The sequence below is a fragment of the Scyliorhinus torazame genome, chromosome 3, assembly GCF_047496885.1.
Source record: "Scyliorhinus torazame isolate Kashiwa2021f chromosome 3, sScyTor2.1, whole genome shotgun sequence".
NCBI classification, from domain to species: Eukaryota; Metazoa; Chordata; class Chondrichthyes; order Carcharhiniformes; family Scyliorhinidae; genus Scyliorhinus; species Scyliorhinus torazame.
Window position 1 is genome coordinate 66,138,681 of NC_092709.1, and position 16,353 is coordinate 66,155,033.

Consider the following 16,353-nt stretch of genomic DNA (forward strand, 5'->3'; position numbering starts at 1 on the left):
GTAAGCTGACTGACTAAAAACCTGACTGCTTCAGGCCCTGGCTCTTCCATTAATTACATCATCCTTATCCCACTCAAATCCCATGACCTGATTACTTTCAGGCTGCACGGTAGCAACAGTGGTTACCACAGTTGCTTCATAGCGCCAGGGTCCCAGGTTCGATTCCAGGTTTGCGTCACTGTCTGCAGGTTCTCCCAGTATCTGCGTGGGTTTCTCTGGGTCCTCTGGTTTCCTCCCACAAGTCCCGAAAGACGTGCTGTTGGGTGAATTGGACATTCTGAATTCTCCGTGTACCCGCATAGGCGCCGGAATGTGGCGACTAGGGGATTTTCACAGTAACTTCATTGCATCGTTAATGTAAAGCCTACTCGCGACAATAATAAAGATTATTATTATTAAGTTCCAACACAGCATCTCTAATTACCTTCTCCACAGAAATCATAACAAAAATCCATTAGGCTTGTCCTTTTACACATGAACATAGTTTGAAATAAGGATATCTCATTTTTACGAAGTCTTAATTAATTACCCCTTCAATAGCCAAAGTGTCTGCCTGTTTTTAAACTAGGATTTTTAAAACCTTACTACAGCAGATACATACACACACTAACCCAGGCTTTTAACTATTCCTGCACCGGATACATAAAATACTATAACTGAAATTTCTACATTCATCACACTCTGAAAATGACTGATCATCAGCCTCCAGCCAATCAAGGAAATTAAGGAATCATTAAGAACGTTGACAATAACACTCGATTGCCCTTAACTTACTCACTGCTCTCAGTTCAAGCTCTGGCAGAACCCAGCACCAGACATAAATGCAAAGACTAATTCTAGGTAGTACACAATGCCCATATGACACACAATTGAATACGCAGGTTCTCCAGAGGCAGAAGATAAATGTGAGAGGTGGAAAGGAGGACCATGTCCACATGTTCTGGTCATGTCCTGATTAATGGGGTTCTGGGTCTCGGTATTTAAAACACTATCAAAAATCGTGAAGGTGGAAATATTATCAGGACCTCAATTTTTGGGGTGGCGTAAGTGTAATAATATGTATATTGACTGGGATGTAAAGAGTTAACAAGTTAATCATAATGCTTCTTACCACTAGAGGGAACTACAGAACAGTCATATATATATCATGTGCCTTCGGGGAATCTGAGAGTTAGGAGTTAGAAGGCAGCTGGAAGAGTGCCAGGCCTAGGAGCAGTTGTATATGAGAAGTGTGTAGTTAGAGATAGCATAGTGTAATATAGAAACCTTCTACTTTAGGAGTGTGAATGGATCTTAGTTAGTAGTGTAATAAATTTATAGTTTTGTTCGTTAACAAAGCTTTGTGTTCTTGATTGAATGCTACGCATCCGAGCCATCCAGGTAAAGCAAACTAAAGAACACAACAGTAAGTACCAGGACTAACAGAAGAGAAAGGAGCTGATGTTGTAGCTTTTGCTATGTTGATCGCCTGGAGGAGAATTTTATTGGAATGGAAGTCAGTAGATCCACCAAAGGTATCGACATGGTTGGGGGATAGTGTGGAATTCCATAAACTTGAGAAAATTAAGTTTTGTCCTTTGTGGATCAGATAGGGGGTTCTGGACGAGATGGAAGCTGTTTTTGTCTCTATTTACTGATCTGTTTGTTACCAGTGGGTAAGGGGAGGGGGAGTAGGGGAGGTGGGAAGAGTGGGGGAGGGAAGAAGGGAAAGATTTACTGGAAATAAAGGAAACAAAATCTCAAATTAGGAGGATTGCATTGTGTTTATTTTGTGATTGAATGACTGTTTGTATGCCGGTAAGTATGTCCTATTTGAATAATAATATTAAAATCAAATAAATGCAATAACTGAATCCGACAGAATTGTTGCCCTGAATATTATAGCAGCATCCAACTAATTATGGCTCTAAGGGGCTCTAGCAAAACTGAAGTCAGGAGAAATCAAACAAAAAGTCTCTCTAGTGGTTAAAGACCAGACAAAAAAGAAACGTTATAGTTGTCAAAGACCAGGCATCACAGTTTCAAAGTCACTGCAGGAGTTCCTCAGGGAAGCTTTATCAGTTAATCTACCTTCAAGTATTTTAGCCCATAACTTTCCTTTTGTAAAGTCACAGGTAGAGTGGTTTGCTGACAATTCTATAGCATTATGTCCCATTCAATTTGTTCAATAACAAAGCTTTCCATCCCAGTCTTTAGCAGCCCTTGGATTTGGTGTGAAAGTAGCAGCTGAAATTTGAATTAAGTATCAGACAATGATCATATCTGACAAGGGATTTATCGTCCTCAGACCTTTAACAGAAGCACCACCATTATGTCCCACACGACCAACATTCTGGAGACCACCACTGTTTAGAAGCTGAACTGCACCAGACGTAGTTGCAAATAAAAGGACAGAGAGGGGGTACACTGTCAATTGGCTCCCCTTGATCTCCGAAAACCTCTCCATCATCTATAGGGATCATCAGGAGTGATGAATAATCACTACTCACCTGGAAGGGTATAGCCACAACAGCATCTAACAAGCTCACCTTTCAGAAAAGAGCAGTTTACTTTTTTGACACGCTGGCCACTGGACCAGAGATCCCCACCCTTTATGCCATGGCAAGGCTGCTCTATGCAAGATCTACAGAATACACTTTAACCTACCAAGTTTATTTCAATATCCATGTTCAATAGCACTTCTCCACAACCCTTGATTAATTAAATGTGTAGAATGACAATCAATATTCCCTGCAAATGTTTTTCCTTGTGCAGAGGCAGTTTTGTTAAATGTGCAATACCTCATTTTTTCCTGCATCACTGCTACATGTGCAATACTTTCTTTCCCCCCAATAAAGGGGCAATTTAGCATGGCCAATCCATCTACCCTGCACAACTTTGGGTTGTGGGACTGAGACCCACGCAGACACTGGAAGAATGTGCAAACCCCACATGGACAGTGACCCGGGACTGGGATCAAACCCGGGTCCTCGGCGCTGTGAGGCAGCAGTGCTAACTACTGCACCACATGCCTCCCCCCACACGTACAGTATTTAACTTAGATCAAGGTCTGTGCGGAATTTCCCAGCCTGAAGCATAGCCTTGCACGCCTGCTGTTTAGTGGAAATATTGATCCGATTTGAACCCTTCACTCCCTTGTGATCTCTACCACTTATAAGAACATGAGCAGCAATGTCATGGGGAAATGGTCACCTTCAAATTATCCTTGAAATCACACCGCCCTGAAATAAATAGAAGTGTGATTTCTCTCCTCATTGTCAATGGGGCAACATCTTGGAAATCCCTATCAGACAACATTGTAGAGATGATCTTCCACCAAAGACTGCAGTGCTCCAATGAGAGCTCATCACCTCTTTCTGGGCAACTGAGAAGGGCAAAATATGCTGAACTTTTAAATGCTACAACTGACTGCTGCTGAAGCCAAGAATATCAGGGTGAAGGAATATATTACTTTTAAAGCTTTGACCATAGGAGTACGTAACTTGGTCATAGTTTCAAAATAATGAGATGATTATTTTCATTTGGGCAGCAAATTAGGATTGTTTCCAAGTTTTTGAAGGAGGAAGCAATCTGAGGAAATATTTTCACAGTTCACAGAATTGTTACAATGCAGGAGGCCATTTGATCCATCATGTTTGCACCAGCTCTCCAAACAAGCATCATAATTTGGTACAATTTTCCTGCCTTTTCCCCATAATCCTGTACATATTTTCTATTCAAATAATCATCCAATGTCCTACTGAATGTCTTGATTGAACCTGCCAGACAATGCATTTCAGACCCCAACCACTCGCTGCGTGAAAATGTGTGTGCCCCCTCTTGTTCTTGATTCTTTTACGAGCAGGAATAGTTTCTCTCTATCTACTGTATCCAGCCCCCTCATGATTTTGAACACCCCTAGAAAATCTCCTCTTGGCCGCCTTCTCTCCAAGAAGAACAGTCCCAATCTCTTCAATCTATCAACTGAAGTGTCCCATCCCTGGAACCATTCTTGTAGACCTCTTTTACACTCTCTCCAATATATCCTTCCTATAGTGTGGTGCCCATAACTGTACACAATACTCCAGCTAAAGTAAACTGGTGGCTTGTATGAATTCAGAATAATCTCCTTGCCCTATGCCCCTATTAATAAAGCCCAGATTACTACAAGCTTTGTTAACTGCTCTCTCCACCTGCACTGTCACCTTGAATGACTTACACACATATACACCCAGGTCTCTCGGTTTCTGCACCCCTCCAAAAATTTACCTTTCATTTTATATTGTCTCTCCATGCTCTTCCTACAAAAATGCATCACCTCACACTTCTCTGTATTGAACTTCATCTGCCACCTATCTGCCCACTCCACCAACCTGTCCCATGTTCTTTTGAAGTTCTACACTGTCCTCTTCACAGTTTACAATACTGCCAAGTTTTGTGTCATCTGCATTCAAACTGTGCCTTCCGCTCCAAGATACAGATAATTAATACATGTCAGGAAATACAAGGGTCCCAACAATACAAAACCTCAATTGACCAGCCTCCCGCCTGAAAAATATCTACTCATTACTCGGTTTGCTTTTATTCAGCCAATTTTGCATCATCTTTGCCACTGTCTCTTTTATTCCAGGAGCTATAATTTTCACAAGTCTGTATAGAACGCCTTCTGAAAGTTCATGTACACAACATGAACTCTTTTTTTTCTCCATGCGACTTCTAATTTTATCCTGAATAATTGTTTCTAGAAACTTGTCCATCAGTGTGTTAAACTGACTGGTCTGTAATTGTGGGGCTATGCTTACAACCTTTTTTTGAACAAGGGCATAAGATTTGCAATTCTCCAGTCCTCTGGCACCTACCCAGAGTCTAGAGAAGACTGAAAGGTTATGGACAGCACTCCGACAATTTCCATTCTCACTTCCTTCAATATCCTTGGATGCATCTCATTTGGCCCTGGTGCCTTTTCAACTTTTAAGTAGCAACAGTCTATTCAACACTTCCTCCTCATCACTTTTGAACCCTTCCAGGGACAGTTTCCTTGTTTGGCTCCATGGCGTTGGTAGCATCTACCAGTTACTAGAATATGAAGCACACAACACTGATAGCCATTGAAACAAGCAGAACGAGAAGGAATCTGATAAATAATTGGAGAAGGAATATGTAAAGGATACAAGGAAAATGGGATTATAGATTGCTCCAAATAATGCTTGCTCTAGCATAAACATGATATACCAAATGGCCTTCTTCTATGGAGAAGTTTGTATTCGTCAACAATCCACTAAACAAATTGATTAATTTAACCAGCAACAGAAAATGCAATCAACATGCAGGTTCATGAAGTTTTCAAAACTGTGTCAAGTCTTTTACAAATTCAGTGCATTAAGTGAAGCTCAAATGTAAGTAGTGCAACTGATGAATACAAATTTGTTCCCTCCCCTATCCAATAGATGCAGAATATACAACTTGTTGAATTGGTTAGTCACACGGCAATTATTGCAAATTTAAATATTATGCACAAGTTGTGAAGCAGAGCACTGTCATTTAGAGGCAAAATCTGAAAATTAATATTAATCAATTCCCCAGCTTAAACTACTGTGTATGTACAGCTTAGAAATACATAGGCAGAATTCATCAAAAAATTAAAAGGGATCATTTAGAACAGGCTCACAGATGCATGTCATTCTTGGCAATATCTTCTGCGCATGAAAGAAATCCCATTAGGAACAAAATTTATTAAACTGAAGCGACAATTTGAAAACCTTCTGCCTTTGTATTCTGCTTTACATGACAACAAAGTGCTTTTGTGTGGTCCACACTGTGGTCAGCATTCCACACAAACCTGCAAAGAAAGAAGCACTCCGGATGAGTTGGAGCGGGCCTGGGTCAGTGGGACACAGTAGCAGTTTGCTGCCGCAAACCAGCAAACGACCTAATGTTAAAAGTGGGGGTAAAAAAAATACCAGTGACTACAATAATAACTACACACAAAAATTTCAATAGTAGCAATTAAAATGCTTGTATTCACCCTTACCCAGGTTACAGCCAGCACGAGAGTTGTTGTTACCATTCTGACTAGGGCAGGGTTTTCCAGTGATGTTTTCTTGGTTGATGTATTCAAGACTATCTTGCAGCCTGCAAAACATCGATCCATATCAGGATTATGTAGAAAAGCAGATAAAGGCATATTTAAAAACTTGTTTAGCTATTCATCTAAAAGATTCTCCTAATGATACTTGTATGTACAATTGATCTATATAGGTCAGAAAGATTGAATCACAGTTTATACTGAATTAGAATTGCTTTTTTTCAAAATTAAAATGTGGAATTATCTTGGAGATGGATAGAATCTATTATTAGTGGCTGATGCATTTAAGATCACCAAGACAACTTTAAGAAGAATAAAAGTATTCTAAATTTGAGGCATCAATGGAGAAAGACAGATGAGTTTCGTACACACTCTCAGATTATAAGAAAGGGAGTTTTTTAAAAAATTTGTAAACTTTATTAATAAAAACTCAAAGAAATGTATTAGGAATAACAATTTAATTTCATCACAAAAATATTCAAAACATAAGAATCACAATAACAGTTACAAAGGAATAGAAAAGTCGACAAATTGGGACAACTGTGAAGGATTCATAGAAAATATAACCACAATACCATAATCAGCACAGAGATGTAACTAAAACAGTGGCAAGATGGAAACATTTTGTTGAGGAGCAGAATTCATCTTTGACCAATTGTGAGATTTTGAATAAGATTAGAAGCTTCTCTACCGACAGAATAGGCTTAGAAATATTAATAGTATTGCTTGTTGCCAAACTTAAGACTACCCATAGCATAGTTCAACATTGATGTTTTGAACTGAGAGTTTTAATGCGGATAGATTCGGCAAAGGCCAAAATGTTGTTGCGTTGAAATTATGAGCCATATTCACTTTATAGCAAACTGTAACAACAATTCAGTGAAGCAATCGGACCATGAAGTTTAAGTAATTGAAATGAAAAATGTCTGGTGTTATCAGGGAATTTTAGTGTTCTAGGTATTCAATTATCCTATGGTGATCCATCTAGCATGGAGGGCAGCACGGTAGCACAGTTGCTTCACAGCTCCAGGGTCCCAGGTTTGATTCCCAGCTTGGGTCACTTTCCATGCAGAGTCTGCACGTTCTCCCCGTGTCTGCATGGGTTTCCTCCGGGTGCTCCGGTTTCCTCCCACAGTCCAAAGATGTGCAGATTAGGTGGATTGGTCATGTTAAATTGCCCTTAGTGTCCAAAAAGGTTAGGCGAGGTTACTGGGTTATGGGGATGGATTGGAGGTGTGGGCTTAAGTGGGGTGCTCTTTCCAAGGGCCAGTGCAGACTCGATGGGCCGAATGGCCTTCGTCTGCACTGTAAATTCTATGATTCTATGAGGATGAGTGAAAGATCTGTAAATACTATGCACAACTGTGTCCTTGCATGCTAGCAAGGAAATAAGTCAGAATTGAATATTGCACCTAATTCTGAGCTATTATCAGATCTCTGGGTTGGCAATAGCGACCACATTGTAATATTTAAACTTGGGTCAGCCAAATCAAAGTTACTGAAAATTTACTGCAGACCAGAGGGTTAGATCTACCCAGATGGCAGATGATTTAAAGATGGCGGATTGCTGTTATTGCTGCTCAGTAAAACTGTCAATGTTGAAATTATACAGAAAGTTTTTAAAGTTACCAGAAGATGGAGGCTATCAGGCCCAGAGTCGGCTCCTCCAATCCATTAGACAGTGGCTAATCGGATATGATAATCATTAACTCCAGTATGGTCAGTGCTGAGATGGGCAGATTTTTAATCATAAAATGCCTAGTGCAGGAGGAGGCCATTGAGCCAATTGAGTCTGCACCAAGCTTATGGTGAACTTCGACAAGACACATACTTAAGGACCCAGCCTTAACAGCCCTCCGCAGAATTCCACAGATTTACTAGCCTTTTGAGAAGGAATTTCTCCTGATCTCAGTCTTAAATGGGCCATCCCTTACTCTTGATTATGCCCTCTCAGCAAGCCCCCTGAGAATCCTATATTTTTCAATCAGGTTGCCTCTCTTTCTTCTAAACCCCAATCAGCACACAGGTCCAACCTACTCAATCTGTCCCACATAAGAAAATCCCTCCATACCCGGGATCAATCTAGTGAACCTTCCCTGGACTGCCTCCAATGCCAATACATCTTTCCTCAAATAAGGGGACCAAACCAGTTAAGAAAGGCACAGTCCCAAGTGCACGGTCAGCAAGTGGGCACTTGAGCACTGGGAGTGTCATCACTTGAGTGAGACACAGTCCGTTTAAGTAAATTTAGGAATTTGGAGCAAAGTGGAAATTCAGTGCAGAGGGGAAGAGGTGCTCCTTTGCTTTCTAACCTTTTCATCTTCAGAAAGTGGTCTTGCCCTGCTACAGGAGTAAAGCTTGGTTATTTGTTGAGTATTTCAGCTGTTGCGAGGAAGCCGCAAATAAAAAAAATACAACCGTGATATCACAGGACACGAGGAAGTGGGTTTCATAGATTATCATAGAATTTACAGTGCAGAAGGCGGCCATTCGGCCCACCGAGTCTGCACCGGCTCTTGGAAAGAGCACCCTACCCAAGGTCAACACCTCCACCCTATCCCCATAACCCAGTAACCCCACCCAACACTAAGGGCAATTTATCATGGCCAATCCACCTAACCTGCACATCTTTGGTCTGTGGGAGGAAACCGGAGCACCCGGAGGAACCACACGCACACACGCGGAGGATGTGCCAACTCCGCTCAGACAGCGACCCAAGCCGGTTGGCCAGTAAGTGCTCGGTGTAAGGAGAAGTGTGGGGAAAAACTAATGTCTGATATAAGGTAAAGTTAGAGCACACACGGTAAGGTTATACAAATAATCCAAACTAGAGTTAACGCAAGAGAAGTCAAGACATGGCAAGCAGCCATGGAGTGAGTGTCCTGAGATATGTACAAAGTCATGGATACTACCAGTGTCCTGGACAATCACATGTGCAGGAAGTATTGCCAGCTGCAGAAACTGGAACGCCGGGTTTCAAACTCGAGCGGCAGCTGCAGGCACTGTGGCGCAGGGTAGGCTGACAGCTACGTGGGCAGCTTGTTCAGAGAGGTGGTCACGCAGCAACTTAAGGACCTGGAGGGAGAGAGGGGATGGGCGACCACCAAGCAGTCCAAGAGAACTAGGCAGTTGGTGCAGGAGGTTTGTGAGGAGCCTGCTCAGAAATCGATTTTCTGTTTTGGAAGCTGGCAAGTGCGCTGGTTCCTCAGAGGAATGCAATCAGCCAGGTTTGTGCTATGAGTGGCTCGGCTGTACAGGAGTGAAGGAAGAAGGAGGGAAAAGCAACAGTAATAGGGGATTCATTAGACAGGGGAACAGACAGTCATTTCTGTGACCATAGACATAACTCCAGGATGGTATGTTGCCTCCCTGGTGCCAGAGGTCGTGGTCCACATTGGTATCAGGAGAGGGGGGGTGGGGGGGGATGGGATCCTGGAATCAGAATTTAGGGAGCTAGGCAGAAGATTAGCAAGCAGGATTTCAAAGGTAATCATTTTTGGATTACTTCCAGTGCCACATGACAGCGAGTACAGAAAAAAAAAGGATAAAGCAGGTAAATAAGGTTCAGGAGGGAGGAATTTAGTTTCCTGGGACATGCTCTAGGGCAGATGACACTAGTACAAGCTGGACGGGTTGCATCTGAACAGAGCTGGGACTGAGATCCTTGCAGGGTGACTCGGCAGGGGTGTGGGAACCAGAGGAAATAATAGAGGAATACCAGGATGCACAAAATAGCGGGTGGGACAGAAAGCGCTAGTATACAGTCAGTTAATAAGTAAAGTTGGAGCAAGGGAAAAAGTAATGCTGTCGTGAATGGACGAAATATGACAAATAAGATTGGGGAGTTACAGGTGCAGACTGCATGTGGCAATATGATGTTGTGGCGATAACAAAGATGTGGCTCAGGAAATGAAAGGGAATGGGGAGGGGAGGCAGTATTGGTTAAGCAGAGCATTGCAGTGCTGAAGAAAGAGATAACCCAGAGGATTCAAGGACAGAATTAATTTGGCTGGAGCCAAAAAATAAAAAGAGTGCAATTACATTGCTCAGTGTAATCTATAGACTACAACTGGTGAAAAAGATGACAGAGATGCAAACATTATAGAAGAGTTCCAATGGTGGACTTCAATTGCCTGAATGTAGACTGAGACGCTGGTAGTGTAAAGGTCAAAGACGGGCAAAAATTCTACAGCACGTGTCCAGTCTACCAAGAAAGGATGCACTGTTGGATCTGGTTCTTGGAAATGAGGTGAGCCAGGTAGATCAAGTGCCAGTCGGGGGACATTTAAGACACAGTGATCATTGTATTGTAAGGTTTAGGATGATGATAGAAATGGAAAATAGGCAATCCAAAATCAAAATAATTAACTTGGGGAGAGCCGAATTCAATGGGGCAAGAACAGAGCTGGGCTGGTTAGACTGAAACAAAAGCGCGTACCTTCAAAACAGAAATGGGTCAGACACAGTCAAGGTACATTCCTTTAAAAGGGAGAAGCAGGGTAAACAAATCCAGAGCACCCTGGATGAAAAAGGAGGGGGAAATTAAAATAAAGTAAAGGTGTGCTTATGGCAGGTGTGAGAAACAAGAGGAATATAGGTTCAGAGGTGAAAGAGCACATGGGAGAAGCAACAGGGATTATGAAAATAGACTGACAGTCAATATAAAATGGAATCCCAAAGCCTGCTATAGGCATATAAGTAGTAAAAAGGTGGTAAAAAAGATGTAGGGTTGACGAGAGTCCTAAAAGAAGTTTCACACATGGGACGCAGGGGGCGTGGTTGATGTATTAAATGAATACTTTGCCTCAGTCTTTCCAAAGGAGGTAGATGCTACTCAGGCCATAGTGACAGTCAAGGAAATTCTTTCCCAGAAGGGTTCAAAATTGTAAGCAGCAAGCGTTGAATAGATTGACGGTACTGAAAGTTGACAAGGAACTGGAGTGGATGAGATGCATCCAAGGAAATTGAAGGAAGTGAGAAAGGAAATTGCAGTGGATGCTGGGCATAATCCTCCAGTCTTTAGATTCGGGGGAGATGCCATAAGGCTGGAGAATTGCAAATGTTACACCCATATTTAAAAAAGGTTGTAAGATAACCCCAGCAATTATAGGCCAGTCAGTTAAACATTAGTAGTGTGCAAGCTTCTAGAAACAATCAATCATTCGGGACAAAATTAGCAGTCATATGGAAAAATGTGGGTTAGCAAGGAATTAACAGAATGGATTTCGAAGGAGAAAATCGTGCTTAACTAACTGATGTTTTTTTAAGGTAACAGAAAGGGTCCACGAGGGTAATGCAGTTGATGTGGTCCACGTGGACTTTCAGAAGGCATTCGACACACTGCCACATCAGACTTGAGAAAATTTATAGCTCATGGAATAAAAGGGACAGTAGCATATGGATATGAAATTGGCTGAATATTAAGAAACAGAGTAATGGTCAATTAATATTTTTCAGATCAGGGGAAGGTTTGCAGTGGCGTACCCCAGGAGTTGGTATTAGGATCCTTGCTTTTGTTGCTATATATTCATGTACTAGATCTTGGTGTCCTGGGAACAGTTTCAAAGTTTGCAGATGATAAAAAAAACTTGGAAGTATAGTAAACCGAAGAGGACAGTATACAAGTTCAAAAGGACATCGACATGTTTGTGGATAGGGAAGATGGGTGGCAGATAAAGTTCAATGCAATGAAGCGTGATGCATTTTGGCAGGAAGAACATGGAGAGACGATATAAAAAAAGGGGAAAATTCTTAATAGGATGCAGGAGCAGAGGGACCAGAGTATAAATGCGCAAATGTCATTATAGGTAGCAGTACATGTGGCGAGAGTAGTTAATAAAGCATATAGTATCCTGGGCTTTATTAGAGGGGCATAGAGTACAAGAGCAAGGAGGTTATGTTTAGCTCATACAAGACACTAGTTAGACCACAGCTGGAATATTGTGTACAGTTCTAGGTGCCACATTATAAGGATGTGAATACATTGGAGACAGTGCAGAAGAGGTTTATAAGAATGGTTCCAGGAATGAGAAACGTCAGTTATGAGGATAGATTGGAGATGTTGAGGCTTTTCTCCTTGGAGAGATGACAAAGGAGATTTGATCAAGATGTTCAAAATCATGAGGGGATTGGACAGAGTAGATAGGGAGAAACTGTTCCCCTTCAAAGGATCAAGAACAAAAGGGCACAGATTTACAGTGATTTGCAAAAGAAGCACTGTGATGTGAGAAAAACTTTACAAACGAGTGGTGTGGGTGTGGGATGCACTGTCTGGAAGTGTGGTGGAGGCAGGTTGGATTGAGACAGTCAAGGTGGCATTAGGTAATTATTTTAATAGAAACAATGTTCAGAGGTACAGGAAAACGACGGGGAATGGCAGTAAGCCATAATGCTCATTTAGAGAGCTGGTGGAGACATGATGGCCTTCTTCTGTGCCGTAACAATTCTGTAATTCTGTGAACTATTCACAATATTCCAGGCGCAGTCTAACTAGTCCCTTATATAGTTTGACCAAGATTTCCCTATTTTTATACTCCATTTCCTTTGAAATAAAGACCAACATTCTATTTGCCTGCTCGTTATCACTTCAAAAGAATTCAATAAATTTATCAGGCACGATTTTCCCTTCATGAAGTCATGCTGAATCTGCTTGATTATATCATGTATTTCTGCTATTACATCCGGGATAATGGACCCCACCATTTTCCCCAATATCAAATGTTCAGTTAACTGGCCTATAATTAGCTGTTTTTTGTCTTGCCCCCCTTTTGAATAAATGTGTGTTAGATTGGTAGTTTTCCAATCTTCTGAGACCTTCCAGAATTTTTGGATGACTGCTACCAGTGCATCCACTATCTCTGCCAGCTACTTCTTCAAGTACCCTAGGATGCAACCTATCAGGTTCAGGAGACTTATCAGACTTTAGCCCCATTAGTTTCCCATCGTAATTTTTTTCTGATTATAGTTATTGTATTTTTTTTGTCCATGACATCTTAGTCAATCTCCACCTATTGCTGGCCCTCTATCCAGCCCCACTGCTCCACACATCCCCCAGCCCCACACCCAACAGTATAAATCTCACTCTATTTCCAGCTTTGAAAAAGAGTTAACCAGTCTCTTGAGCTCCCTTCTCGCTCCAAAGATGCTGTCAGACCTGCTGAGATGGTCCAGTATTTTCTGTTTTTGTTTTGGATTCCAGCATCCACAGTAATTCATTTTTATCTTATGTTTATGACACAAGTTTCTCACTCTCAAACTGAATGCTAAATTCTACCATGTTATGGTCACTGTTTCCTTGGGAACTTTTTTTGAGATTGTTTATTAAACCTGCCTCATTATACATTACCAAATCCATAATGGCCTGATCTCTGGTTGGATCTACAACATATTGTTCGAAGACATATTGTTCGAAATACACTATGAATTCTTCCTTTTGGCTACCTCTTCCAATATGATTTTCCCAATCTACATGAAGATTAAAGTCACCCATGATTAACGTACTGATTTTTAAAAATTTTATACATGCTCTCATTATCTCCTGATTTATTCTCCTACAGTATGGCTATTAGGGAACCTATTGACTACTCCCACAAGTGTTTTCATCCCCTTGTAATTTCTTATTTCCCCCATATGGAATCTACACCGTCCAATCCAAGATAGTTTCTAGTTATTTGTACCAAAGCTACCCCCACCATCCTTTCCTTCGTGCCTGTTCTTATGGAAAATCACATACCCCTGAACATTTAGTTGCCTGCTTTTATCTCCTTGTAACTACGTCTCTGCACTGACTAGTTATACCAATTAATCTCAATTTGTGCCATTAATTAATTTATTCTGTGCCGAATACTGTGTGCATTTAAGTAAAGAGCCATTAATTACGCCGTACAATTTTTTCTCCCTTTGACCTTACTTTCGTTTATTTTAAAGTTAGAGTACCCAATTATTTATTTTTTCCAATTAAGGGGCAATTTAGCATGGCCAATCCACCTACCCTGCACATCTTTGGGTTGTGGGGTGAAGCCCACGCAGACACGGGGAGAATGAGCAAACTCCAGACGGACAGTGACCCAGGGCCAGGATTCGAACCCGGATCCTCAGTGCCGTAGTCACAGCGCTAACCACTGCGCCACCGTGCTGCCCTACTTGCTTTTAAAAAAATGTTTGTGTACACGATCCCTTCTTGTCGCACTGGCCATCTTTACTTAAAAAGCTGCCTTCTAATGCTGCCATATCCTTTTGCTTTATAAGGCTATGTATTCCCTCTCCATTTCCCCCTGCCATTTCTGTGCAAAGGGAAGCCATGTATGGCTCAAGTTGCAAGAGTATGTGATAAAACAAATTTTATCAAAAAGACAAACTAGGCTGGAGCAAAAATTCTTACAGGCCTAAGGAAAATACTCAGGAGAACAAAGCTAATATAAAAATTACCTGAAGGCAATGCATGTGGCTATCTAAGCAACAAGTAAGGGCACTGAAAAATTCAGGGGTTAGATGTGATAATGAGAGCAAGATCTTCTTTATGTTAGATGTAAGCGTGCTATCATGGACTATTTCAAGGTTATTGGAGGATTCTTCAGGGCACATTCAAGTGTACTACCATAATGCAGCAGACTTTTAAATGGCAACACTGCATCAGCTATTGCTACCAAAGATAGGACTGGACCAAGAAATTATAGGATTGATACTATAATTGAAAGATCAAAATTAGATGTAGATGTTGTTCTGGATACAATTACTGATCTCAGAATGAATCAGGTAGCTGATCTGAACACCATTCACCAGATGTTGCCGTGCTCAGCGAGTCACTTTCCCATACATTCAATAACACACTGAGGTATATAACTGCCCGCATAGATTGGACAGAGGCCTATGTAGTATCCATATTTTAAAATGGGCAATAAGTCAATAGTAGGAAATTACGAGTCCATTGATTTTGCATTAGTTATAGAAACCATCAGAAGATGATGGAATCATTGTAGAGATGCTGAATAAGAAAATTTGGGCAGGGGTTAAGTATAACATGTAAACATGGCTTTTGGAAAGATAATTCTGTCTCACTCAACCATCAAATCTTTTGCTGAAGTTATAAGCTGGTAGGTAGAAGCCAAGCAGTTACGGTGTATCTTGGTTTTCAAAACTCATTTGACAAGGTGGTTCAAAGAGACTACTAAATAAGGTGGGGACTTGAAGAATGAGCGCAGATATTAGATTGGAAAAGGAATTGTTGCATTTCCATCGAAGGTAATGAATTGTAGGGGAGTCCTCAGGAATTGGAGTTAGGTTTGCAGTTCTTAATTTTTATCAATGATAGATGAAGACATCGATGTAGTAGTTTGTGCATTTGTGGATGACACAAGATGACACTTGGGAGTCCAAGTCCAGGATTCTCAAAAGGTAAACTTGCAGGTTGAGTCCGTAATTAAGAAAGCAAATGCAATGTTGTCATTTATCTCAAGAGGTTTGGAATATAAAAGCAGGGATGTACTTCTGAAGCTTTATAAAGCATTAGTTAGGCCCCATTTAGAATACGGTGAGCAATTTTGGGCCCCACACCTCAGGAAGGACATACTGGCACTGGAGCGGGTCCAGCGGAGATTCACATGGATGATCCCAGGAATGGTAGGCCTAACATACGATGAACGTCTGAGGATCCTGGGATTATATTCATTGGAGTTTAGGAGGTTGAGGGGAGATCTAACAGAAACTTACAAGATAATGAATGGCTTACATAGGGTGGACGGAGGGAAGTTGTTTCCATTAGCAGGGGAGACTAGGACCCGGGGGCACAGCCTTAGAATAAAAGGGAGTCACTTTAGAACAGAGATGAGGAGAAATTTCTTCAGCCAGAGAGTGGTGGGTCTGTGGAATTCATTGCCAGAGGGCGGTGGAGGCCGGGACGTTGAGTGTCTTTAAGACAGAAGTTGATATCATTTTTGATTTCTCGAGGAATTAAGGGCTATGGAGAGCGGGTAAATGGAGTTGAAATCAGCCATGATTGAATTGTGGAGTGGACTCGATGGGCCGAATGGCCTTACGTCTGCTCCTATGTCTTATGATCTTAAGATGTCTGTGGGTATAAGGGCCTAAGATGAGAAAAAGAAATTCCAAGCACATGCATACCATGCTAAATTTTTATTTTAAAAATTACAAAGAGATTCACAAAGCTTCGACGATTGACTATTGTAAATTCAGTCACTATAAGCATTGTGCTCATAGAACATTGTTCTATGTTCTATACGAGAAAGAAAGTTTGCAATCAACCATATATCTCAGGAAAACAAGTTTTTTTA

General features: G+C 41.3%; 1 protein-coding gene across 5 annotated transcripts in view; it reads right to left on the reverse strand.

Moving 5' to 3' along the window:
- The window catches only part of LOC140408500 (folliculin-interacting protein 2-like), a 178,380-nt gene that overhangs the window by 59,600 nt on the left and 102,427 nt on the right, over positions 1 to 16,353 (reverse strand). For 3 of the 5 annotated variants that reach the window (XM_072495774.1, XM_072495773.1, XM_072495775.1), the window contains one exon: positions 6,011 to 6,111. In XM_072495774.1, coding sequence (XP_072351875.1) covers positions 6,011 to 6,111 — 101 coding nt within the window. Of the gene's footprint in view, positions 1 to 5,818; positions 5,909 to 6,010; positions 6,112 to 16,353 lie in introns of all 5 variants that reach the window. The other 2 variants (XM_072495776.1, XM_072495772.1) reach the window with 1 other exon arrangement.